General features: G+C 41.7%; 1 protein-coding gene across 1 annotated transcript in view; it reads right to left on the reverse strand.

Moving 5' to 3' along the window:
- wwc1 (WW and C2 domain containing 1) overlaps positions 1 to 26906 on the reverse strand; it is a gene marked incomplete at its 5' end in the record, with an annotated part of 45498 nt that overhangs the window by 18225 nt on the left and 367 nt on the right. Inside the window, 5 exons of the mRNA XM_079238035.1 lie at positions 7459 to 7588; positions 12132 to 12211; positions 12381 to 12457; positions 13890 to 14093; positions 14804 to 14913. Coding sequence (XP_079094161.1) covers positions 7459 to 7588; positions 12132 to 12211; positions 12381 to 12457; positions 13890 to 14093; positions 14804 to 14913 — 601 coding nt within the window. The remainder of the gene's footprint in view (positions 1 to 7458; positions 7589 to 12131; positions 12212 to 12380; positions 12458 to 13889; positions 14094 to 14803; positions 14914 to 26906) is intronic.

Genomic DNA, 26906 nt, shown 5'->3' on the forward strand with positions numbered 1-26906 from the left:
AGTTCGGAGTAGAGTGTAGCTAAAAAGACTGCACTGTCAATGTCATCTGCAAGTGCCAAAGTCTCTCCTGCTAAGGTGCTTCGGACAACTCTCCTGATCCTCTTTGAACGCCAGCATATAGGTGAAAACTGTCCATTCTATCCCATAAGCATGACCAGGTGTCCGCCTTGAGTGCCTCCGTCTGGAAGGTTTCCCATCGAGGAATCACTGAACACCACAAGCTTCAGAGAGCTGTCTTTTCCCAAGTGCTGAAACCTCAAAGTCACCTCTTCTGATTTCAGTTTCCTAACAAGTTTGTTTGCACAGTGTAGAGTCTGAACAGTAGCATGCTTTGTACTTGATGATAGGATAGATGTGTCGCACATTATGTCGAGTCTACTCTGCCTTGCTACCCACAATATTTGGCCAATCTTTGACTTTAACATGTCAGTTTCAGTGTCTGTTAGAGGAGCCTCTCGCTATGTGGCTCTGTTGAGATCCACAGGAATGGGTTGGAGATTCTTGATGTAAATCCTTTGTTGCACTTGTATCTCATCCTCCAAAGAGTGAACTTCCATTCCAATGTAGCTGAAGGTGTTGTGCTCTTCACGTCCAACTTGAAAAGCAACTTTTAAGTGAGGAATGACTGTTGTGGAGAATGTTTTTGAACCTCCCCAGATGAAGTCATCCACGTGACAAGCAAGGAGTCCCATCACGTTGCAGGAGTCATCTAGCCAGTAGAACACTGCTGGATCAACTTGTGACACAGTAGCTCCCAGTTGCTGCATGGTGTCTTTCACTCTGTTGTGCCAATACAGAGAAGCATCTGCTAGGCCATAAACACACCTTTTTAACTTCCATAGAATTCCTTTTCTCTGAGCTTCTTGGGGGGGACGAATATAGACATTTCGGGTCAAAGGCTGCTTTAATGTCGATAGAGTTAAGCTGCCATTTTTGACATATCACTGCCATAATCATTTTTAGAGACTCTGAGGCACATATAGGCGAGTCTTTTGGGAGCTTCTGGGTGTTCCTTTCTTCAAAGCCTCTTGCAACTAATCTAGCTTTCGGTGCAACATCATCAGGTGTCTCCTTGAGTGTGCACACCCACCTCGTAGAGATGCATTTCTGGCCTTCATCGTTTACCTCTTCAAACACGTCATTATTTTTCCAGTTGCTGAGTTCATTGTGTTTGGCAGACATGAAGGCATCATCATTCACAATGTCTTCTTCAGGATGGCTAGCACATAATTCAACATGCTCAGGTGGGACCACTTGAAGATTGTGTACTCGTCCTAAATCAACAGCACTGGTAGTGCCAATAATTTCCTCAGGCTCAATGTACTCCAAATTATACCAGTATTTGTATGTTCCAGTGGCTTTTCCTGCCCTGATGAGGATTTTTCCAGTGTGTGTTTGGCCAATCCCACTATCTGTATATGTGACTACCTTACCAGTTTTCAGACTTAGGTCTTCACAGGTTGTGGTTGAGTTGTTCTGTGATGCGTCAGATTGAACATGACTACCTCCTTTTGGCTGTCTTGGTGTGTGAGAGGGTTTGCTGTTATCCTCATAATTTGTAGGTCTCTCCTCCTCACTTTCGTTTTCAGTGTCATAGTTATTCTCATTATAGCCAGGTTCTGTTAATGTGGTATTAAAGTCAGGTTTTGGTAATGTGGTAGGATGTTCAGTCGCTTTCAGCTGAATTTCCCTTTCTCCCAGCACTGCTTGTGTATCTACTTTTCGAAGCCTGGAGTGATGTTAGCGAACGTAAGTGCCTCCATGCCTCACAAATATCACCACACCATCTTGGCCGATGACCACACCTGGACCTTTCCACTCTGTACAATCCACCCGTTTGAAGTAGACTTTAGACTAGTCTCCTGTTTCGTATCGGTCATCAATGGGCCGGAGTTGTTTACGGAGGGCTCTTTGGATCCTTTCAGAGCACTCGGCTTCTGTAAACGCTCTTCTTGCAGTATGTAATGTTGTGATATGCTGGGCTATCCAAGTACTCATATTATTAGTACCTTCCAGAGCTGGCGGCTTATTAGTGAGAACTGAAGGCAGATTTGGGTTCTGTACAAATACCAGCTAGGAGGGACTGTAGCCATGCACGTTGTGCATGGAGTTCTTTGCCATCAGTGCCCAGTCGAGGGTCATCCTCCAGTCACATCCATTGTCCCTCTTCACTTTCAACAGGATTTCAGTGAGGGTTTGATTATGCCTTTCCAAAAGCCCATTGCTCCATGGGCTGTAAGCTGCTGTTGTTTTTACTTCAATGTTGAAGCTTTCAGCCATGTCCCTCATATATATATATATTGTCACTGAACAGTCTGCTTGGAGGACCATGAACACTTATCCAGCAATGTATAAAGTGCTTTACAATCTCCCTGGGTTTCTTGGTGGTGACTGCACTGTGGCTGCACTGAAGCGTGTGAAGTGGTCAATTGCATGAAGATACCACACTCCCGGCTCTAGCTCATGCAAGTCCACAGCTACAGTTTCATTGTAGGTTGATGGGCAAACCCACTGCTGGCTTTGGCTTTGGCTTGCTATATCTAATGCATGTCTCACAGTTTTGTACATTGTCCTGAAGGATTATGGTGCATTCAGCATCAGCATTACCTGAGCAGGCCAGTAGTTGTTTCAGTCTGTCAACAGAGGCATGTCCAAATTGCTTGTGTAGTTTAAACAGAACTTTCTGTTTTTCTTTTGTTTTCTGTCACAGTGAGAATGTCATCCTCATTCTGGAGCTCATGTTCTTCTGTGTTACTCTCATCTATAATGTTCACACAATAGTGTCCTGAAGAAGTTAGTTCAAGTTCCACTGGTTGTTTAAACATTGTGGCTTTGTCATTTCCAATGTCTAAAACGGCACCTGCTCTTTTCAGTGACGTTTTGCTTAAAAGCAATGGGATATTTACTGGAACTACTTCTGTTTCAATTTGACATCAAGTCTGTCCTGTCATGGCTGGGATTTTTACTTTCTTTGTAGAATGAACAAGTCTGCCATCACCAAACTTGAATGCTCTTGCACTCTTTGTGTCCTCCATTTTCAATAACTCACGTTGTGTTAGTCCACTCATGTAATGGTCAAGCCATTTTTCTCCTAGTGCAAGCTGTGTCAATTACAGCTGATCCTTTTCCTCTTTCAAAAAAACAGAGTCCAATTTTGTGAGAAGTATAAACATTCCTCCATCGACGTTCAAATCCGCTGCGGCGATTTCTAGCGCACTATCCCTCGCTCTTCCCGTCTGCGATAAAGCAACCGCCAAGGCCTGCTTCTTCTCCTCCAGGTCCGTCACCAGCCTCCAAACTTCAACCTCATTTTTCCAGCTCTCGTAAGACTTCTTCTCGTCAAACTGCGGCGGAGTTTTGTAATTTCCAGCCACCATCCTCTGCTACCATGTTAATTCATTGAATCCAGTGACGAAGGTTCATGTTTAAAGCTTTACTTCTGTCCAACAACAACAACGGGTTACATTACATCAGTTCCTCTAGAACAAAACTGAACTTGCGCACTAAACTGAATACTTAACAGAATGAACTGGCACACTGTAGCAGAAAAATTACACCAGGAATAAATATAAAAAAAATAGGGTGTAGAGCAAAAACACATGAGATAAAAGTAACAATAAAACAGTGGGACTGATGGGATGAACCAATATTAATAGCACCAGAAATGGTTTATTTCCGGTGCTATTTTGAATCACACATTTCATCCTTTTACAATGAAGTTTTTTTTCACCTCCCGACTCACTGTACAAAAGGCATTAGTGAGAGTAGCTTGGGGCGACGAGCATCTTCAAAATTACAAAACAGTTCGGTGTATATTACCCCCCACCCCATTCTATCTGTGTGTGCTCCATGTTCACCATTTGTTGAGTGATGCAGCAGCAGTGAGGGCTGTCGCAGTCGTTCTTTCATCTTTACAGCCGTGACAAATATCTTATATGACGCTGCGGTTTGTTTTAAAGCCTGCCGCGGAATGCACCTTATCTTTGCTATTCAGATGGGGCAGAAAAAAAAAAAAAAAAAACATACAACCTCTATGATAACGGTGTAACGTTACAGTATTTTTGATGATGCGGCATCTTGAACTGACTCTCTCCACTGAGCATTGTTTCAGAGTGAAGCTCCAGGTGGCTGTTAAACAGGGCGGCAGCCCCGAGTGGCGAGCGGAGATAATAAATAGGTTTGTATTTATAAGATTTTACGACCCATAAATCATATACCGCATGCTCGTCAGATCTACATTCCCTCTATGGGGCTTTGGTTAAAAGGAGGACAGCGGCGGGTTCAGCGCAGGTCGTTTTCTGCTCGACTTCATTCATCACTTCCTGTAAGAATCATCCACATCATTTAAGTTAAAGGGATGGTCCTCCCGTTTGCAGCAGCACGTCCCTCAGAAAAGAAACCCAAAGATATTCAGATTATTATCACAGGAAAGTGAAGAAAAGCCGCAACATACTCACAACTGAGAAAGCTGGAGCTGGAAAAGTTTGGTATTTTGGTTTGAAAATTATTATTATTATTATTGCTGATGGACTAAAAACTGGGGCGCACGTGCAGCTAGTGGTACGCAGGAGCTGCGCTAAAAGACCTAACAATTGCTCTCCAACAGGCCCCAATCTTAGTTGTTAGTAAGATAAATATTTTAGATCGGAACATTACGCAGCTTGTGACATAGTAAGGAACTAGTGACAGTCGGATTCGGACTCCCCGGCCATTGATCGCAGCAGAATGGCTGGGATTCTGAAATGGCTCTGAAGTGATAAGTGACAGAAGAAGAGTCAGAGCGCCGCCACTTCCATGGAGCTAAATGTGGAGAAGTCACCGGGCAAGCTACATCATGGCGTTTACCATCACAAGTAAACAGCAGCGGCTGTTCACAGTTAGAGGTGGCTCTCTGGTTGTTTCGCTGTCGGCATCTGGAAATTGGTACTTGGGTCTGGTATATAGTGGTAAATGTCCTGAAAAGGCAGGGAACCTGGGCTAATCAATTATTTGTTTTGGCTCAAAACTGTAGCCGTCAGTGAGGTCTGTGAGTAAGAATACGCCTCTCTCCATTTCTCTAGCTGTCATCTCTGTGTGTGTGTTTTTTTTGCACATGAGTGCACTTCTTAATGCTTGGTTGCATAAAGTCACTGTCACAGCCATAGAAAAATACACACAAGCAGACCCCCCCCCCCCCCCCCCCCCCCCACACACACACACACACACACACACACAGCCGTCAGCTGCAGATGGTAAGAAGGGGGGAGGGGGAGAGATGGGAGGAAGAGGGAGGCAGAGTAGAGTCCACAGAGCAGATTATGTATTATGCATTCCCCTTCTTCTACATCCAAACCAGCATGAGCCAAACAAATCTGCAGCCAGAGCTGCCCGATATATTTTGTATGTTTTTGTACGTTTGGGGGTGTATGTTGGAAGATTGTTAAGTCTGCAGCCCTCTTATTAAGAACCGCAGTGTAAAATGCTCAAATCGTAAAAGAAGATTTATGGACAGTTGTTCTACGTTTTCTATTCCTTTGCAGACGTGTTGGTGCCTGGAGCATCAAAGAGCATCTGCATCGTTAAGAAACATAAAAGATGTTTTACAAGACTGAAAACTAAACTAGAACCTGGAGGCATTGTAATGAAGAGGTACGGAGAATTTGCAAACAAGAAATAAACTAATTCTCGTTGCATGGGGGAGCCTCATTACGTATCAAATCGATTTTATGCTCGTCTCCGATCCCCTCATTACCTGCATTACTGGGAATGAGGAGTCAACGCTGCGCTGCAATGCTGTCACACACAACAAAAGGTGGGTAGTCATGAAACTGTTTCTTTTATGTGGAAGACGGGAGCACAGGAGGAGGAGAGACATTCGTGGGAACAAAGCATCCTGGAACTTCAACTTGAGGTCCCCATGCAACCGTGAGCAATTTTGAAAAGAAAGATTTGCTGGTTATCTCCGTTTTATATCAGTGAATATTGTCTGGGAAATATTTTAGGGAGTTTTACTGCTGGTCGGACAAAACAAGACATTTGAATATGTCGTCTCGGGCTCTAGAATGGGAAGATTTTGCTATTTTTTTACATTTTATAGACAAAATAATGAACCCCAAAAAATACAGAAATGTCATGATAAAAATGCTGCCTACGGCTGCATCCATAAATCCAGTCGTTTTCTAAACTCAAAGCAGTAGTTTCTGAGATACAGCGTCAGCCCCGACAGAAATAAAGGCTGACAGGCTGTGAACGCAGCTCCTAACTTCACCGCCAGCCACTCAGAGGTACTCAGGAGTTTATACTACGACGCAAAGGAAACAGTTGAGAAATTGTCGCTAATCAGTAGTTATTGTCAAACAATATCTTCCCAATCTCTACATGATGTTTTTGTCAACCTTAATTATTTTGTGATGGATTCTTGAAGAAAATGCTTTTAATTTCACTCCAAAAAAAAATAATCTCGAACTGATCCTCGCGAAACACAGCCCTCACCTCCTCCTGAGTGAACAGGACAGACAGTCATCACAACGACTGGGGCGCGACACTAAAACACCACCTGCCTTCCGAGCAGCCTCGGCTGCTCTTTAGTTGGTCACTAAATCCGTTTTAGTACATCCATCTGATATCACCTTTTTCCCCATGGCAATATAACGTGAAGGGGTTTTAACGCGCGTAAAGACTCTCCCGGGAGTCGTCTGAAGCAAAGTCATCTCCTCGCTTCACATCTTCATTTCCTTATTCTTGCTCTTCGTCACAAATCACTGGCTGCCACAGTGGGAGCTACACTGTACTCTTCCTGCAAAGTTCATCCTGGGGAAAGTAAGCCAGAGTGTTTTTCAATTCTGATCCCTGCCACGTTTCAATCTATCGAATGAGTGGATTTAGGGTGTACTTTATACCTGGCATGACAAGTAAAGGCAGTTGAATACATTTACCCCTACAACTCAAACTGTCGAGCAGCAGAAACCTGGCGGCGATACGCAGTCATTTGATTTGTGTGGGAAAAAGATGCACATGACGATGTGGGCCTCGCTGTGGATTCCGACATGATCCGCGTGGCTCCCGGTGTCACATGTCGGCATTTGGTTTATCCGTCTTCTCTTTTCCATCATCTTTTGTGCGTCAAAGAGTCGACACTTGAGTGGATTCCACTCAACGTCGTGCCTTCAGCGACTTTTAAACAATGCAGAGCTTTGAGACGCATTAACAGATTTGTGCTCAAGTTTAGGCTCGGTCTTAGATAAGTGCTTTTTCAAAAATGATGTGTTGAATTACTAGAACCTTATTCGATTGGACCTATGCAACTGGTGTTACATTTCACTAACCGGAACTCCATAATGGGTTATTTTAAATTGCTAAAGTTCCCTTATTATTAGAAACTGAACGTGTGCTGAGAAAGACAATTCTTGACAGAGTTATGGGGTTTTGAGTCGGGTTTTCCCAACTGTTTTTGGAGAGACATTACAAATGTAATTTTACCTGCATGAGTTCCTCTTTCTCCTTCTCCCCAGAGCTGATGGCGTCTCGTATGGTGCGGACCTCGCTGAGGATGGTCTGCGCCTCCTGCAGCTTGTAGCCATACGGGCTGTTGGACACCTTCAGGTCAATCCTGAGGGCGAGGGGGGAGACACGGTCAGTTTGGATGATGATTCAGAACAACGTAAGTCACAACGTCCTCAGATCATAATTTGTAAACCTCCTCCAGGGGAAATAAAATTAAAAAAAAACATGATGGGCCAACGCTTGGAAACCTGCAGCCTCAGCATCAAAACCAGACTTTTCATCAACTGGGGACTGCAGTGTATTCAGCTGGCTATTAGACTGATATTTGAATATGCATCTTTACAGTTATTTTGCCTTCTATCCACAATAAACCCTTAAACTCAAGAGTTCGAGGTTTTTTTTCACTGATCACACACACTATGTGACAAGGCGTTGTCAATAACTTGTGCTTATTTTGTTTCCACAGGCTTCAACAGATTAAATCAAAGATGTTATCAGACCTTTTAAATGCAACACGGAATGCATGAATTTATGATGGGAAACCCAGATGAACAATGTGGTCTAGAAATATGTATCATTTCATCACATGTATTTTGTCCTCACAATCCCAGTTTAGTTTAGAGGTGTAACATCTAAACAAAAACGTTTTATAACCAACATACAGTAGAAAACCTCCAAGACTCGAAGGCTAACTGATTTCAATGCTTTTTTAGTTAGTTTTTATTTATTTTTAGACCTGCACAAACCCTGTTGTTAGATGGGTTCACGTGCATATGGTTTGCGATCAACAACAGGTACAAAATGAGTGACATTGAAATAACGACCACGTACTTGTATCCGACAACAGAAAAGTGAGAAATGTGTTAATAGCCGTGCTAAATTGTCAGGTGAATTTTAATGTTGCAAGTAAAAAAGAAATGCGAATACGACACGTTTCTATCGACTGGTTTGAATGAATAAACTTGACTACAGCGTAGTATGGTTGACTAGCTGCCAGTAGAAGTAGAGGTTGCAAACCAGAAACAACACATATGACCCCCATACGATGCAGAGGTCTTCAGCATGTGCTACAATTGGGCAAAGGCTGGTGAGAACAACTGAATTGTGAGTTCAGCAGTTTAAAGCAGCACAGGTGTCCCCGTAGCCTGAAGCAGGAGGTGACTCAGCAACAGCGTTGGAAAAAAACAACCGAAACTGAACGCGCTAAAAACATTAGCAGAGTTCATTTCACGGTTGGAATGCGTTCGCATTTGGGCCAGCTCAGAGTGGGACGCCCTCTTGACCAGTTTGAGTGGCGGGATTAAATGCTCGCTCAACTCGGAACGTTCTGGTGAACCTGTTCTTTCTTTGACTGCAGGCGGACCGACCGGGGGATGGGGAGGGGGGAGACCCGGCCGCAGGGGGAAACCGACAGAAGAGTCGCTGCTGGAAACGGCCATCGGAGGCAGCAGCAGCAGCAGCAGCTATGTAAGCCCTGTCATCAGCAAGTCATGCATGCATCTGAATAACAGGTCCTTTCACATTCTTCAGAGGGGGAGGGAGGTTTGGACAGAGAGAGAGAAAACAAGGTACAGAGGGAATGAGGAAGTAAGGGAGAAAGAGAGGCACTTGTCTGTAACAGGCAGAAAGAACAAGTAATCCTCCCTAAGTCCTTCTCAAACACGTACTTATGCTGAGAGAAAACAGTGTTATGAACCTTTTTATAATTATAATCACCTCTTTCCAATGAGAGAGAGAGAGAGAGAGAGAGAGAGAGACTAAGCTGAAACATTACAACAATTTAAAAGTTCCCCAATATAACCGTACTGGTTGTCTTGCCTCTTGCCATGGTCAAGGGAGCACATTCACCCGTTCAGGCAAACATCTGCCTGCTTATAATAAAATAAATACAAAAACACATCTGCTTTTCCTAAATGCCTTTATCCCAAAACACAGAATCCCTCCCTGTGTGGGTGCTGGGTGACTGGGTGAGATATGCTGACTTTTAATCTCTAGCGTGGGTCAAGATCAAAAAGAAGAACCCCCCCATTTTTTTATGTCCAGTTCACTCATCACGAAGCCAATGTTTGTTTGTTTTTTGTGGGTTTCTGGTTAGATCCCTGAAATCATCTCTGTGGTTAACACAAGCCTAAAGTCCCAGTGAGGCTGAAATCCGAGCACCTTTAGCTTCTGCACTGCATCATATCTCACAGTGAGACTAAATAGTTGAGGGGTTTAGAGTGACAAGAGGGATTTAAATCAAATCCTTGACTTGACATTTGATTGCACCGCTAGAAAGTAGGCGGGCTTTGGCTCCCCCCACGCACACACCCCTTAGAAGTAAGACGAGGGAGAGATGAAAGGGAAACTTTTTATTGGACCAAATATGAGTTTATATAGATAAGATGATTTTTTTGTCGAGGGAACCAGTGCGACGGTAACTTCCGTGTTGGCCAACAAAAAGTACGCCATCAGGAACGTTGAAACAGGAAGGGGATGAACCCGAACCGAAGCACACCATTCTTATACACTGTGGTTCCCAACCTTTCTTGGCTTGTGATGTCCACTCGTCTATGTCCAATTGTTGTTGAATTTCTATGGAACTAAAATAAAACCCTCCACTAAATTACAAAACAAAAATGTTCTTCTCCTTCATTCGAAGTGGGGGACACAACCCGAACCAATAAACACAGACCCAGACCAAACCACATTAAAGTATGTGTCCGTGTTATTGTCACTTCTCTGTTCCACAAACCAGAAAACCCCATGGCTCTCATGAGCCAGCATTCTGTGGAATCTTGATAGGAGCAGAGTGTTCGGCTGCATTCCGGTCTAAGCCTATTCGTATTTCTGCAAACAGCGATTGGTTGCTGAATGCCGTCTGATGACTGTAACAGGAGAGCAAAGTCACGGAGGAATGCCGCCCAACCACTCGGCCTTGGCTACTCTTTAATCCTCCTGACACTCTCACTGTGCTGGGGCAAGACAAACAGACCGGACATTCCTTTCCAATTCAACGTCAACCGACAGCATATCCAATGTGGCAAAAAAAAAAAAAAAAAAAAAGAAAAGGCAGACATAAAGAACAAATGGGAGCATGAATCCCTTTCAAATCAACATTCCCGACTGATGGCTTCATGGGTACACCTTGTCATTTCTGACGAACCCACTTCATATTCTAAGGGGTGGAAGTAGGTCAGATAGAAGAAGGGGTGTTTCCCTTTTCAAATCCACATTCTTCAGCTGTTGTTCCATTGGTGCTTTTATAGAGGCGTTAGTGTTTAATGATCGGATGGAATGTGTGATAATGCTGAGGCAATAACCAAGGCGATAAGCAACTCCGCTGCACTGAAGTCTCACACTAACTTTCATCTGTTCCACTCGACTACATTTCACATTTACTGTTTCACAGGAGAAACTCCGAAAAGCGCAAGAACCCTTTAGGGAAGTCTTGGCTCCTTCATTCCCACGGTGCAAAGATATGCCTCTGATGCCTGAGGGATCATGTCATAGATAAGGACAGGGCATATGAAGGATAAGAGCTGGGCTGAGATATGGCTAAGGAGGTCTGAAGAAAGAGCATGTGAGAGGGAGCGGAGTAGAAATGTTTCAGGCGGCTAATTCCAGAGGCCTTTGTGTGTTTTTTTAATGTGTGGAGGTCTTGTTAAGATGTCTGTTCAGTGAAACAACAGGAAAACGGCGAAATGTCTTCATCATCATCCTCTTTCTGTCAGCAGACAACAAAACCATGGATAAGGACCAACATGTGTTTTGAGTCTCAGCTGATGAAACCTCGTCCTGATCGTGTACGCTTTGTACAGTCAAATGTACCATGTTTGTTTCTGTTGCTAGGCACAAAACATTGATTTGATAACAGCTCATATAAATAGGTGAACATAACTTCTGCTGTGCCGGGCCCGGGATGTGTATCAGATGTTACTTTGTCCAACGATGAAAAATAATGAGCTGAGGCTCACTGACATCTGAATGTATTGATCACAGACAGAGTTAGGGGAGACAGAAAAGGGTCTAGAAAGCTTATTTTCAGATTCTCAATATGAAAAAGGGGGTGTTATTTGTTCGCGGTCACTCAAAACATATTTTTACATTCATAGCAGTTTAGAGTTTTGGAGCGTTGAACACAATAAGACTTTTGGTTGTGAAAAGGCAAAGCCAACGAGCTCCTTAAACTTGCATTTTTCTAGTTGGGTGACGTCGTGGTGACCACGTCAAGACCTTTTTCTAACTGGCTTTGTCTCAACTGATGGCCAAAACAGAAAGATGTTACATATATTCTCAGGGGGAAAAGTAACTGTAAAGTACTTGTTGAAGAGATACATTTTTATGTATTAATATATACACAATCATAACACACAGTAAACGTGTTTTGCAAGGCAGACGATAAATCTGTGAAGATGGAGGGAAGGTCACACATACACTTGCTATTCAGGTCAGATTCTGACTGTCTTGCTTTGCTCATCAAATTAAATTAGGCGGCGGCATAAAGCGTGAGGATCAAATCCCAGAGTCGGCTGTCAAGCAATATACCTGTCAAAATGTCCTTCCGCGAGAGTTCAAGGTGGGTGGGAGGCTAGATGGGAGAAAGCGCATTCCAAGAACAAATACCTGCTCAACAAAGAGTGCATCCAGGTCTGTGTGAGGACACTTACTCTTTGAGGGTCTCGAAGCCTTGTTCTTTGCACTGCAGCTCCTGCTTCATACAGGCCAGGTCCCGCTTCAGCTTGTTCACCTGAGACACAGATGAAGAAAAAAAGACACTCAAAAATATAGTTTAATTAAAAATATAGATGAATCGGTGGGGAAATAGAGTTTAGTTGAAGCCCCAATGAGACACGTTTCCATTTAGTAAGATCGGGGATTAGACGGACGAGGTTTCAACAGGAAGGTGAGGCTCCTACCCGACTTTTGGCTGTGGATATTTCTGCTTTCAGGATGTCGGGGTCGTATTTGCTGGAGGACGACGATCTGGAATTCACTGCAGGAAAAAGGAAAGATGAGGAGAGAAAGGAGAGGCGTTAAAGAACGGCCCATTATGTCCTTCTATCATTTGGTTATTTTACAGCCGTTTTTTGTATTTCACCAGGTAGAGGTGACAGAAGAAACATGTGAGCAAGAGACAGAGCAGCCGCCTAAGGTCTCTCTGTTAAAATCTCATGAGATTTGTTGACATGTTTTGTTCTGCAAAGACTTTAAAACAAAAAGTATATCATCACATGTAAGGAACCATCTACCTTTCTGATGTCAATTATGTTTTTACACTTTTCTGAGAGACTAAAATGAAGTAACACTGATCCTACGAAGCATTTCCTCCCTTCTCATCTTCCTTTTTTCTCCGTTCCCTCAAAAAGGTCAGCACTGTCGAGGCAGTTCCCACTTGGTAAACCGCACAAAGTTGTGTGTCGAAATTCACCAAACTTCGCCCTGAAACCGAATTTTTCTTTTTTATTGGCTTCGCAGAGCGAACTGGCTGACACGGACAAAGCACTGCTGCTCATCCTCTCTCCTCCGTCATCATATGGTCATGAAATCACATTAGCCACACATGTTTTATAACTAGTTTTGTTGGCATCGGTCAGTCTTGAAGTGTTAGTCAACTGCTGCTTTTTAAAAAGGTAAAGCGGCAATCAATTGAGTCTGTTCGTGATTATTGGTTCCTAATGTACACAAGAGGTGGAATGGATTCTCAAAATCAAAATAACTGCCTGTTAAAATGTAAAAGTGAATCATATTTTCAATTATTTCTTTTTAATATTTGTATTTTTTTCTGTATTTAATTGGATTGAAAAATGTTTCTTACATTCTTAAAGTTGATTTATTATTCCTTTAATTTACTCATTGAAATTCTCCTCTTTGATTTTATGTATTTATTTTCCCTTTATATTATATGTTTTTCATACATTTTTATTTCATCCTCAATTATTCCGTTTGATATATTGTTCTCTCTATTCTTTCATTTATCGTATCTATTTTCCTTACTACCTTATTTTTATTATAACTTTTTTTCCTGAAACCATTTATACGTATAAATGTTTTCATTGACATAATCATTGACATAGCGTTTACTAATTGAGTGATTATGGGTATAATCAGTAAATATAAAGCAAATTCTTGCATGTGTGGTACTATTCTCTTACTATTGACTCTGTGTGGATGTTTGACCAGAGGAGGACCGCTGTGCGCTCTACTCACATTGGTCTAGTATTTTAAATTGAGTATATAACTAACACCACAGCGTCAGTAGCACCTGCTCTGCATTAACATTGCTATCAGAACCACGTAGCACACTCCTATTATATATCCCATCATATTTTTACACTTTCAATTCTCACGTCCCTGAACGTTAAAATAAAACCAAGCTGCCCCGCGTCTGGGGGTTCCTCTCCCCTCGGCCCCTCCGCGGTACTCACAGCTGGTCTGTGACGTCGACTTGTCCCGCCAGGCATCGTTGAGCTGCCGGTACTCCTGCTGTGCCAGGCGCAACCGCTGCTCCTTCACCTGGTAAATCTCCTTCTGGGCGCTGAGCGCGTCGCGGGCCACGGCCAGGTAGTCCCGCAGCATGAACTCCTGCTCCCGCTGCCACTGGGCCCGCGGGTCCTCCAGCTGGGTGCTCTCTGGAGGAGGAAGGGAGGGTTTAGGAGTTGCGCAAAAAGATGCAAACACCACTTGTCGGTTTGCACATTTATATTGAAGTTGGCACAATCAGCGTTACAGGTTTGTTTAAAACAACGAATGTCTGCCGCCAAATTCCAGTTGTCGAATATTTTCAAAAGTGTCAAACGTTACTCAGTCATTCCGAGATGATTTATCAGATTTATCAAATCATTGGAATTTATTCATTTATTTTTTATCATTGGAATTTATTGGTCGACTTTAACGAGGAAAGTTGGCATGAAAATTGAATTTAAAATTGTTCAATAACTTTTTTCTTTTTTTAAACACTGGTCCTCAAAAACAGTGGACTGTTGCAAAAATAATTTCTTCACAATAGAATACAAGTTTTTCGATTCTTTTATTTATTTATTTGGGTTTATTTGATACGGCGACACATTAATACAAACATTTCTGTAAATGTACCAGAGGCTATTTTTCACCTGTAGTCCCGAGAGGCAGATAAAAAACAAACCTAAAAACAGAATTCATATATCTTGCTCACTTTCAACCAGTTCATACTCCGTTTTTATTCACAATTATGGCACACAATAGAAAACACTGACACATCCATCAGACATACTTTTAGGTGTCGATCGTTAACAGGGCATTGCTTCAGAGTTGACAAGGGAGATGAGCAGAAGGAATACGTAAAACATGACAGTACACTCACTGGTGTTGTGGTCGACATAGTACGCTCCGATGGCGGGGTCGTACGCCTCCTCCCAGCCGACCGGCAGCTCATCTCCGATGCAGTCAGCAAACGTCAGAGGCTTCGTCTGCCTGCAGAAAACAGAGTCGGAAAATAGATTTCAGAAATCCAAATAAGAAGAGAAAAAAAAACTCTCTACTGCGATCAACAAACGTCTCAGACCTCATAAGTCCAAGAGAGACTGAAATAACACCTCGATCATGAATCAGGAAATGTTGCAATACACTGCTTTGGATGCTAAAGCCAGACAGAACATGACAAGACAGAATTAATCACCAACAAGTGCTGGTGTTTTCTTAAAAAGGGATTGTGGGTAACTTCAGGATTTTGCAGATGAAAGGGCCCGGTCAAAGCGAACGGATCGAGTCAAAATCAAGTAAAAGTCTCTTATGGTTCTGATGGACGCTCAATCATCGGCTGCATTCTATCTGGTCTGCTCGGAAGTGTCGAAGACTGTATTTCAAAAAAGCCTTTGTATAACTGTAAAAGGTGAGTGATACGAAAATTCAACTTGTACAGTCGTCTCGAGCAGGAAAACGATCACGACACATTTTTGTACCAGACTGCAAACCTGTCTATTACTGCTGAAAACATGTTTATTTATGCTGTAAACATAATTATTTCTGTTGTAAATATAATAATTTTTGCTGTAAACATATTTATTTCGGCTGTAAACATTTCTGCTGTAAACATGTTTATTTCTGCTGTAAACATGGGTGTCTATGAAGATTGACTCCGTTTTGGAGACAGCCACAAGTGGCCATCCGAGGAATTGCAATTTTTGGCACTTCCACATTGGCTTAATTTCTCGATATATCTGATATATCTAATATATTTCGAAATTGTTTCAAACTATGTACTGTATCATCACTCCATCACCTATTAGCTGACAATATCAGCCTTGATAAGTTATTTGATACATGATCACTTTAAGCAGACTATTGCAAAGTACTATAAAAAAACAATTGAGGCATGTAATAATAACAGTAACCGTTTTTTCCAATTGAACAGTTAAGAGTATAACCAATTACTATAGTCACACTGGGTCTCAGACCATGCAACTTAACTCACGTCCCTCTAGTCTCTCACATTCCAGAGATGTTTGTGTGCCGATTAGTGTGACGACTGTTTTTAACTGACGGCTGAGCAACAAATTGCCCTTCGGAACAACAAAATATAACCTTACCTCCCTAACCTTACGGGTGGTTTAAAAAAAATGTGTCTGAACTGGTACAAGTATTTGTTTGCCTGCACCTCTGCACAACAGACTAATTTGAACCCTCTAAACACTCCCATACACTTTCTACCATTTGTGCGTGTGTGTGTGTGAGAGAGACAACCAAAACTAATTGTACAATAAACTAACTGACCCAACTTTAGACTCAAAATATAAAAAAACCTAAAAGCTATAAAATGGGCTGAACAGGGAAAGTAAAATAGTGTGTAATGTGAAGCGTCACGTGATGATAATGAGCACGTTAATAAGCCAGATTGTAATAACTCACACCAAACTGACAGTTGCTGTTGACACAAAAGCAGTTCTCAAACAACGGCCAATTAGTGACAATTCAAATGACGGCATCATTATGAAGGGAATAACATTTGTTGTAAAATTCCAGTTTTTCTCTTCATTGTAAGTTGAGCACCTTTGAGTTTTCAGACTGAAATGAGCCGTTTCACGACTGTTTCAGCTCTGGAAGGACTGGTATGCGTCACTAGTTTCACACATTTTACAAAATGGTTGATGAATTAAGCAGAACAATTATTGGCCATTAACATATTATAATAATAATAATAATCAATGCTTTTCTTTACAAATCACTGCTATATCTGCACAAAACGTTACCAAATTATGAGGATGAATGAGCACACTGTGCTCCAGCTGTGTTTGGCTGGGGGCTGAATCTTCAAAAAACTAAAAGAAACTCGAAAGTCATCAGTGGGGCAACACACCCACTAAATGATGTATTAATGCGCACACACATTGTGGACAGACGTCCCAACTCAGGAATGTATCAAAACCTGCAAGAATCTGACTTTCAGTTCATTCAAAGTAAAATAGAGTGTTCACGTTAAGATATATAATATATATATATATATATATATAAGATGAAGTGGGTATTTTTCTGAAATCGTTCTACAGCTGGAACAATAGTTCATAAACACCACGAAAAAAAAATCAATGGTCAACAATTTTGACAGTAAAACAATCTTATCAGACATTTATTTAAGGACAATGGCAAACATAAATTGGTTCCAGCATCTCAAATGTGAGGACTTGCTGGTTTTGGACTGTTGGTCAGACAAACAGCGATTATTTGGAATAAGCTTTCGGGAACTTGTGGCGCCGTTTTTATATCAGTTTATTTTTAAAAGAATTCTTAGCTGCAGCCCTAGCTTAAAGACACCCATCAATTGATACATATAGTATGTAGTAACCCGAACATGACACTAAAGTTATTATAGAGGCTGAATAAGTCTGAACATAAAATGACCAAACTAAAACATCCGGGCTCAATAAAAAGCAGCTTCAGAGGGTTGAAAGGGAGAGGCAGGGAGAGTGTGTGTGAGTGGAGGGGGTGGGGAGTTTCACCGAGTCCTCTATTCACCTCCAAGGGGGGAGAAGGAGAAAGGGGTGGTTGGGGGGGGGTCTCACTAGCCGGTCACAATAGGAGGAAACCGGCCCGTGGCATTCCACAAGCAGCGCTGACGCATCGCCTGGAGGTTTCTGGGGCAACCCTCGGCCTCACAGCGGCCGGGACGCTAAAATCTCAACGGTACAATTCTCCGAGTGAGATTTCTTCTTTCTTTTTTTTTTATCCCGCCTGAATGTTGTTTAGCTTCTAAGGCAACGGCAGCAATGGAGGGAACGTGTGATACAACTTTAAAAAAGTTATTATTGGATAATGTTTAGTCCCACATAAAGATAAGACTTCAGAAGACTGTTTTATTTACAAGCTTCATTCATAAACAGAAGATAATCTTTAAAGAAAAGATCAAATATAGATAGAAAAGAGGTGACCCGGTATATGACAAATTTAAATATCCTCGGTGACTGAATCCACAACCAGATGTTAAGTCGCTCCCTCACACAAAGAGAGAGTTGTTTAAATTGACAACACACTATTAAAGAGAAAGCTGCATTTTTCTAGCTACATGTATTACTAGAATAATAACATGATAGTAGACACAAAATTATTTGATTTAATACATTTTATTCGATCAACATAGCAGCATATGGTTATCTGACATCTACGGTTTCCTGATTCTGTGCGATTGCATTACAACAGACAATACGACAAGCTGCAGCTCAGCCTGGAATGTCCAGATATCCCAATCAAGGTGATGCATAATGTAGTAATGATGGAAGTTCTCAGATTGAGACAATACAGAGTGGCATTTCCCTTTCACAAACCATCTTTGGCCCGGAGTACAGACACTGGTTTGAAAAACATGTTTACTACGCGACAGCAAATAGTTGAATTTTGTAAGTCTAAACAATCTAAAAACAAGAAGCCTGTTGCCAACCTCTTATTGATTTCACGATGCCAACCAGCAGAGTGAAAAGCTCTTCCCTTTGGCATTTGCTGCTGCTGCATATGTGTGTGTGTGTGTGTGTGTGTGTGTGTGTGTGTGTGTGTGTGTGTGTGTGTGTGTGTGTGTGTGTGTGTGTTTTCCTGACTGCAGACACAAGCAAACGCAGCAGAGCGCCAGCTCTCCACTGAAGAGAGAGAGAAACTGAACTGGGTCCTTTTTCAGCTGATGAATAATGAAAAGGGGCCCGTAGAGAGACCCCCTCAACTCCGCTCTAAATTTAGCTCAGGGAGATGGAAGAAGGCTTTGGCCGAACCGCTGATCCCAGAAAAAAAAAAAAAAAATAGGCCGGCTGGCTGAGTATCCACATCCCATTATTTACATGGATACCCTCGCCTGAACTCGGTGGCGCCATTCGTCACTGAGGGACCAGCGCACGCACCGTCTGTCCTTCAATAGCCACGTGTGGAGCTTCCCCACGTGCTTCGCTGCTGTAGTGGTCCCACTGCCCCCATACTGGGAATAGGTAGTGGATGGAAACTGCCACCCTGGTAATAGGTTGACCCTTGACCCCCTTGACAAGCCACAACAATGACCATGAAATACTGTTGGTCCTTTGTCTCACAGGCATTTCTCTTATTTGTTCAACAGTAAAGCACTTTGTTAAACCTTTAGTGGATGAAAATGTGAAATAATGGGAGATCTTAAAAGTGACTAAAACAAATATTAATTGATTAATAGTCTGTGAGGGGGGGTCAGTGTCTCAGTGCTGTCACGAGCCCCAGAACAGTCAGGATATAATATAAGATGCATGTGTTGTGCTGTCTGGGGGTCTCTCGTGTTATTACAGTCGATTCCTAAACTAAAGAGCGGTTCTGTTCACCAAGAAATGTTTCAGGATCGTTACTATCTTGGCTTTGTGAATAGTTCACTTTTTGGGATGTAAAGACAACGAGAAAAAATCCAATCCAGTGAATACGCACACAAAAAAGAAATACATGGAATTATCTAAACTCAACAAAATGATCAATCCGAGCACTGCAATGTCGCTAATCGGAGGTGTCATGGCCCTCAAAAGCATATGGTGTTGTGCTGACGGTCAACCCCCGGCTACAGCGGGGACAAATAAAACCAGTATTATTATCTCTGCACTTGTCATAAAGAGATACATACAAATACATTTGTCATTCATGATCTTTTAATAAAAATAATAATAAAATCAGGAAACGCTATGAATGTACCTGTGTTTTTTACCGCAAATTAGGATTTAATGATTTTAAACAGACGTAACCATGGATGTTTGACCTCCTGCTTATGTCCAGCGTGGGTAATTCTGCGTTATGTAACTGCTAAACCTCCCAATTATAGAAAAGTATGAGTTTCAGCGGAGGGTGTCACATGATGTTCTGCATGTTTTTTAAGGAGCTTATCTGGAAAACACTTGGGATGTTTTGGCATCAAAGTGGTCCGAAATTAATCTGCAGGATATTCACACAGGTGCAATTTCAGCCTTTAAAACCCAATATCACACCCCCACACAGGTTTCACATACCAAGGTAAACAGCCAAGCCGGGCCCCGGCGCTCTAATGCAAACTGACAAAGCGTGCGGCAAAGTGCAAACACACAGAGAGGCGGGCTGCATATCTGAACGGTGAGTCAGAGAAACCTTCATTCAGAGCGGCGTATAAATTCCTCAAGTGGAGTTATAAGGCTTATAACTATGTTTCATAGGTTTCAATGTCCAACAGTAAAAAACAAAATGTGCACACACAGACACATATACACCCTTAACTCTCACAGTGTAATCCATGATGCTTTGCAGACAAAAGCATCCAAATAAAATGTAAATGTATAATTAAAAAAAGGACAGATTACAGCAGAGATTTGCCTCAGTCTTTCCGCACATTACCCCTCCTCGTAAAAGTGACGGCGCGTTATCCGGATAACATTCCTTTCAGCCGACGACATGCATTTAAATGAGTCACTGCAAGGGCGGATGGATGTTGTTGCTCTGAAGAGTAGGCAACCTTGGCTGATGCCTTTCTTTCTATCTTTCTTTGAACATCCTGAGATTTGGCTTTTCTACCGCTTTAGTTTTTCGTATCAGCGCCGCTGAGGTTGAGCAGAACATTTAAGAGTCCCGTGTGGCCACGTTTTTTTTTAATCGGGACTACATGGCTGTTTATTAGAAAAATGGTTTGTCTTCTGTTTTTGTTATCGTCCTTTAGGAAGTGATTGTTATATTGTATATTTAAAATGGAAACCCAAAAAAGGGGATGTTTACATAAAAAAAACAAAAAAAACATTAAAAAGAACATGGCTGTAATAGAATATTTCACATGAAATCAGCAGTACAATCTGGAAGTCATGTAGGGCTGCAGGTACAATACATATTTACGCACACGCACCCCCATCAGTGTCAAAATAAGGCTTGCTGTCCGTCTTCATTCCTAAACCGCGGACTATAAATGGGAACGTTTTCACATGACTGCCGCAGCGAATTCAAAGCCGACTGGTCCTTGAGCTTCTTTTATGGTTTCCGTCTCTGTTTACTTCTGAGAACTTCTCATTTTTCTCATCTGATCATTTCAAACTGGTCCTTGGCCTCCTTGCGATGTAGGAATTTACGCGTACGTCACTGAAGGCCCTCGTGACGTTTCTGTGGCCGAGAGCCACGTAACATCAACGCCACAAACGTGAATCTATCTTGGGCTGAACGGCCCGAAAGGTTTTCGCTGACATGGTAACGCAAAGCAAACAGCAAGACACCAATAATCACCTGAAAAGCTAACAGCAAGGTAATGCCCACTTGAAAAAAAAACAATGTAGTAAATGTGATTCACATTTTTTAGGGCCTCGTATAGTTTTTTGGTGTATTTTATTTCTGTAGATAATAACTGGTCAGACATGTCGTCAATGGTTTTCCTGGCTGGTAGTACAAGTTTAGCAGCAGGAAATATTTCAGCAATCTTAGACATCTTCGCTGCTTTTTCCTCCCCGAAGAAGCAGCGATTGGCTGGCTCTGGTAAATATCCCAGCACAGAAGAGAACTGAAATGTTTTGCATGAGTGACGGAGCACAAAAAATAAATGTGGTGGTTTTTCCGTCCCGGCTTCTATGAATTGTTCTTGTTCATGAATTGCTGTTGACGTTTAGCCTGGAGCCCACAGTATCAACTTCTAGTTACACGTTTGGGAAAGATAAAAGTCTGTTTATGATAATACATTAAAGACATTAAAAGCTACAAATCCTCACATCAGAGAAGCTGTAACCAACAAAACCTTTAGCTTTTTTTTATTTTACTATTTCATCAAATATTGAAGTTGCCAACCGTTGAATTTTTATCAATGTATCAGTTCAATCAATACTGATTGGATGTAAGCCAAAGAACAGGGAATTTTTAAGGATAATTTCTAGCAGTACTTTTAAAATCTGAGGTTGTGAACAGTGATGGGACAACGGCAAAAAAAAAAGATATAAAAAGAAAAGAGTGGGAGATGAAGAAATGGCAGTTAAAAGAGAGAATCCAATTCATTGATCTAGAAATTGACTAATTGTGTCAGCACGTATGCAAAGGGTATGAATGGGCTGCCCTGAAAACAAGAATAGATGAAGAAGTAGATTCTATTTCCTCCCACAAGAACAAAAGAACACGCTGTAGTAAAAAAAAAAGGGCTTTTGTGATGGAGAGCAGCATCAACGTCTGACTCCACCGGGTCCGTTTGGTGGAAACACCTTCAGGTCCGTCTCACCGCCGTCTTCCCCGAACAAATAATCAGTTATGGTACGGCCGGTTATGAATTAAAGAAACACTACACTGCGGCAGTGCGCGGGCCGGGCTCTGCTCGGGTCCCGGTTAACAGTTTGCAAGGCTGCACTTTGACTCCGAGCACCTTGGCACGCAGTGAAAAGGATTTCAGATGAATCATGCCTTTGGTTGGCGAGTTTGCGCGCCACTCGGTCCTTCACTTTGGGTTTCAGGAATGTGTGGGCGTTTTTTTCTTCTTCATGACTTTGTTTGGGGGTTCCTGCTCTTTCCCGCTGCCTCTAAGTGTCTAAGTGTAAAGCAACCAGAAGAGTTTCACTAAAAAAGGAGAGATTCTGCCACCGCTTAGACTGCAACGACATGACGAATGCGAGTCGAAATGAATCGACTCTACCAATAAATGAGCGTGCCGTGTACAACACAATGTTGGGACGTGGCCCAACATACTAAACTGCTTTTATCCAGTTGCACAAGTGTCTTTAATAACTCTGCTTGTTGTTGTCCTAAAAAGTAAAAGTAAGTCTTCTTCAATTGAGAAACCGAGAAAAAGACTAAAGAGACTAAAAACTGAGAAAGATTTTAGTTGTATTTAAAGAAAAAACTTGATAAGCAAATTATCCTCGGGTAGATTCACACCTTTTTAAGTCTTACAATAAAAGGTGCCCCTTTTGAGACAGGTTTACCAATGTTTGCTGGTTCCAGCTACTTTCCCAGATTTTTTCTAGACTTCACAATTAGCTGTGTACATATATATATCGGCATATATCTCGCAACATCAACGGTATATAGTCTATACCTGATCGATTATTGCAAAAAATATGACGACGATTATTTTTGGTCAATACTAAAAATATAAATAAATAAAAATTGATTATCAAAAGTGTTGGCGACGAATTTCATTATCGATTCGTTGTGTCGCGCGATTATTACGCCAGTCAATAAGTCGCAGAGAAAGAAAAAAAAGCAGAGTAGAGCAACTGGCCGCCAGCATGTCTGAGATTGGAGTGAGACACTGAGAAAAGTTTAGATCGTGATCTTCGCAAAAATAGAACATCTTTGACGCGTCAAGTCTTGGCCAATCAGAGTTAAGATGTCTCCAGCTCTTAATTTCCCTCAAACTTGTTTTTAATGGAAGCTAGTCAGCTTGCTATCACGTTAGCTAACGTGTTTGGGTAGTGTTGGCGTTAAAGTTCCGTTATGTTCCGTTACAGTTCAGTCTTGCTTGTAAAAAAACGCAACGTGATGAAACATGCCGTAACCCCCCTGTTTGGTTCAGTTCACGCTGTCACTCGTTAATATTAAACCGGCACACCGACGGATCTGGCTGCAGGTTTTTATTTTTTTACTCAAAGTAGAATGAAGCAAATCACGTAGTTGGGCTTAGCCAACAACGTGATGTCGTGGTCATAAGAGACCCAGATATTGATCAGATGATGTGAATGAAAGAGTTTAAGGCAGGTGGAGGTCCAAACAGACGTGAGAGGAGCAGTACAGCTTCCCACTGTCCCAGTATTTCATACATATTGATAAAGCAGGGTATGCTAAATGCAGCCTCTGGAGGGATCAATTACAGTAAAAAGGGCTCACATTTGGCAGATGTAAAGCATACATGTGTATGTTTTTAGTGTTAGTCCATTTTTATTTTATTTTTTTAATTAACAGCTCAGGGATGTTCAAGGAGCAACCTGTTTGTGCTTTCTGAAGATGTTTTGCACTGTCAGTTCTGTTTTTGAATAAAGGGTTGGAAATTAATTATTTTGGGATTTTTTGTTTTTTTATCCGATTAATCGATTAGTCGAAAGAATAATCAATCGATTATTAAAATAATCGTTAGTTGCAGCCCTATATAAAGCTATGTACATTTTAAAGTTAAAATGCATCAACCTGGTGCACTCAGAAAAAACACAAAAATGTGCAGACCATGTGACCCTAATCACCTAAAAAAGGAATGACCTTCTTTAACCTTTACCAACATTATCTACTGACGCTCAACCCTCAAAAGGTTAACTGAACCTACAACCTACGACATCTGAGTGGTGGCGATTCTTTTAAAATTGATATTTAAGTCAGAGAAGAACATGGCAGATCACTTTTAGCTGCTATATAGATATATTATTTTGACACATACGTAAAATGTACTTAGAGAATAACAGTTGGGATTTGTGCATTCCCATTGATGGGTTGACGGCTTCAGTGACTGAGGAACCGCAGCTCATTGTACAGTTTGTTCATTGTCTTGATAACAGCATTAACTAAATGTGCGTAAAATACAGAGACAGCGTTAACCTAATGCAATAAGTAAAGAATTTGTGTGTTCTCTCACACCAAACCGCCACAAAGAAAGAAGAAAAAAAACAACGCCTAAGCTTCCAGAATTCCAGACATAAGCCATTAAAGGGATTTGGTGTCAAAGTCCGAGGGGTCTTGAAGGAACTGGTGAAGATGAAAAACGAGCCCCCCACATGGAAATCTGCCCTCCCCTATACACTGTGTTTTTGTACAAGCCTGTGGCTTGTGGCATGTAGCGCCGCATGTTCAGCACTCTAAGCCTATTACACCGATGGATTTCTCCAAGAGAGATGAGAAAAAGGTAACCCACACCTCCACACCATTTCTGATTGCAGGAATGTAAGTGAAATCGGGTGCATCCTGGGAAAAATACAGCGCCGAAAAGAAAATAACCCTGACCAATGGCATCTGTCCACTCCGGAAATGTTTGGAACATTTCAGAGGAATCTTTACCTCGTTGCCAGTCATGTATTCATTTTCATATGAAACAAATCCCTTATTCAGTGATAAAAGTAAGTATATGAGTGAGTTATTTATGAAAAATTCAAATTTGATTTTGTAACAAACTTTTGCTCATAACGTGATAATGTGTCTCTGGTGTGCACTGCTGCTGTAATACTGCAATTTCCCCACTGCGGGACTAATAAAGGATTATCTTATTTTAAGAAATACACCAATGTTGATGACTGTGGCATTAAAACAGATGTCTAAAGGGAGTTTTCAACAGCTCAATGTAAACACTATTGCACACTTCTTACTAACTGATTACTGTATTTTACACAATGCAGCGTCCAAAAAATTATCTCAGGCCTTTAAAAAAAAAAAAAAAAAAAAAAAAAGTATGAAAAGGATAGCAGGGATTTTACCGGCCTAAACTCCTTAAGCAGGTTGTTTTCATGCTGAAGGACCTGGATGGCAAAATCAAAAATGCCCCTTAAAAAGTGAAAATAGCTTTTTTTTGTGAAAATCATGTCACAATCGAAAGCCCCAGGAAAAGCTACGAAATGGACCTTATGGTGAGATTGTTATCTCCACCCCCAAATTGTCTGAAAGCAGAGAGAAAGGATGGAACATGTAGAAACTGTCTAAATACCCTAAATTAAAATAAAAAGCGCACACAAATCAAGGGGTAAAGTATAAATCTAATCATGTACAGCATAACCACGTTCTAAAATATCTCACCTCCATCCCCAGTGAGTGTACGATCTGGGCTATTCCTTAAGGGTACGGTCTTGTGGGAGTTTTTCCCCATGAATTATCACATGTTCTGTCTCTAATGATTCAAACAGTTTATTCCCCGTCTCCCCTTTCAAGGCTAATGAGACATCACTTGTGAACGGAGCACACCGTGAGAAGGAACACCTTGTTTATCATCCCCCTTAAGATGCTCCTAATGCGTTCGGTTCACACACGCGGAGGATGTCGACCAGCTTCGTGGTTGAATTTTCTAATTCAAACCAGGAAAGGTAGTTCTGAAAAACAGACCTAATGTGTGCAGGAGAGTTTGCTGCTCGAGGTTCTCATTAAGATTCCCTTTCTCACTGGCTCATCAATCGCACTTTAAGCCTTCTCTAGTCTCACGCGTCCAAATCATACCCAAAACAACACTGTTTCTCATGCAAATATCCCATCTGGATTTCTCCATTGAACACGGCTGCAGGAAGCCTCAGCTGTGTCTCAGTTTTGAACAGCGAGTCGGGCAAAATAAGACATTGGAATAAGAAGAGTCAACATAAAAAAAAAACAGATATAATACATCACAATATTTTGGTGACATTGTTTAGTGCGCGATGTGTGTCACACAAAGCTTGACTCCGGGATGCGACAGGTCATCAGAGTTTAGAGACAGTCGTGCTAGTTTCAGGGATAAACGAGCTAAACACGTGTGTCCGGTTTAAAAAAAAAAGAAGTGGTCTGACTCAGCATCTTCATCTCCCAAATGGTCTGGGGGTCAACGTGTTACGTTGTGCAGAGGGCAAACGCGTACTCTTCGGCCTACTTAGGGCGACTATTCAGAACTATTCTTGGAATAATTGTTTCCAGTTACTTTTTAAGCGCTCACTGGTTTCAAACTGCTCTGATGTGAGGTTTCGCCTCCAACATTTTGAACGAGTAATTGTCCGTAAATCTACAGTCAAGAGTCTGATGATTAAAGTTCTAGTTTGCAGGGGAAATAGTTTCATAGTTTCAATAGTTTTTAAAGCGTAAGGTTCAATAACAGCCTTTACAGAATTATGTCCTGCTTCCTTTGAGTCTTTTAATTTGGTGTTTGATTCCCCCTTGTCCTCATGTACTGTGCTAATTTAAATGGACACACATGGACCTGCTGCTAACTGCAACGAAGGGCCGACCACAGGTCCATCCATTTTTGGTAGGTTTAAATAATCAACGGTTCAAATATACCAAATATCTTTAAAAGCATTCCATAAACATACAAAATTGTATTCATCATTGCATTGCCGATTTGTGATGTG

This window comes from Taurulus bubalis (genome assembly GCF_910589615.1).
Source record: "Taurulus bubalis genome assembly, chromosome: 2".
NCBI lineage: Eukaryota > Metazoa > Chordata > Actinopteri > Perciformes > Cottidae > Taurulus > Taurulus bubalis.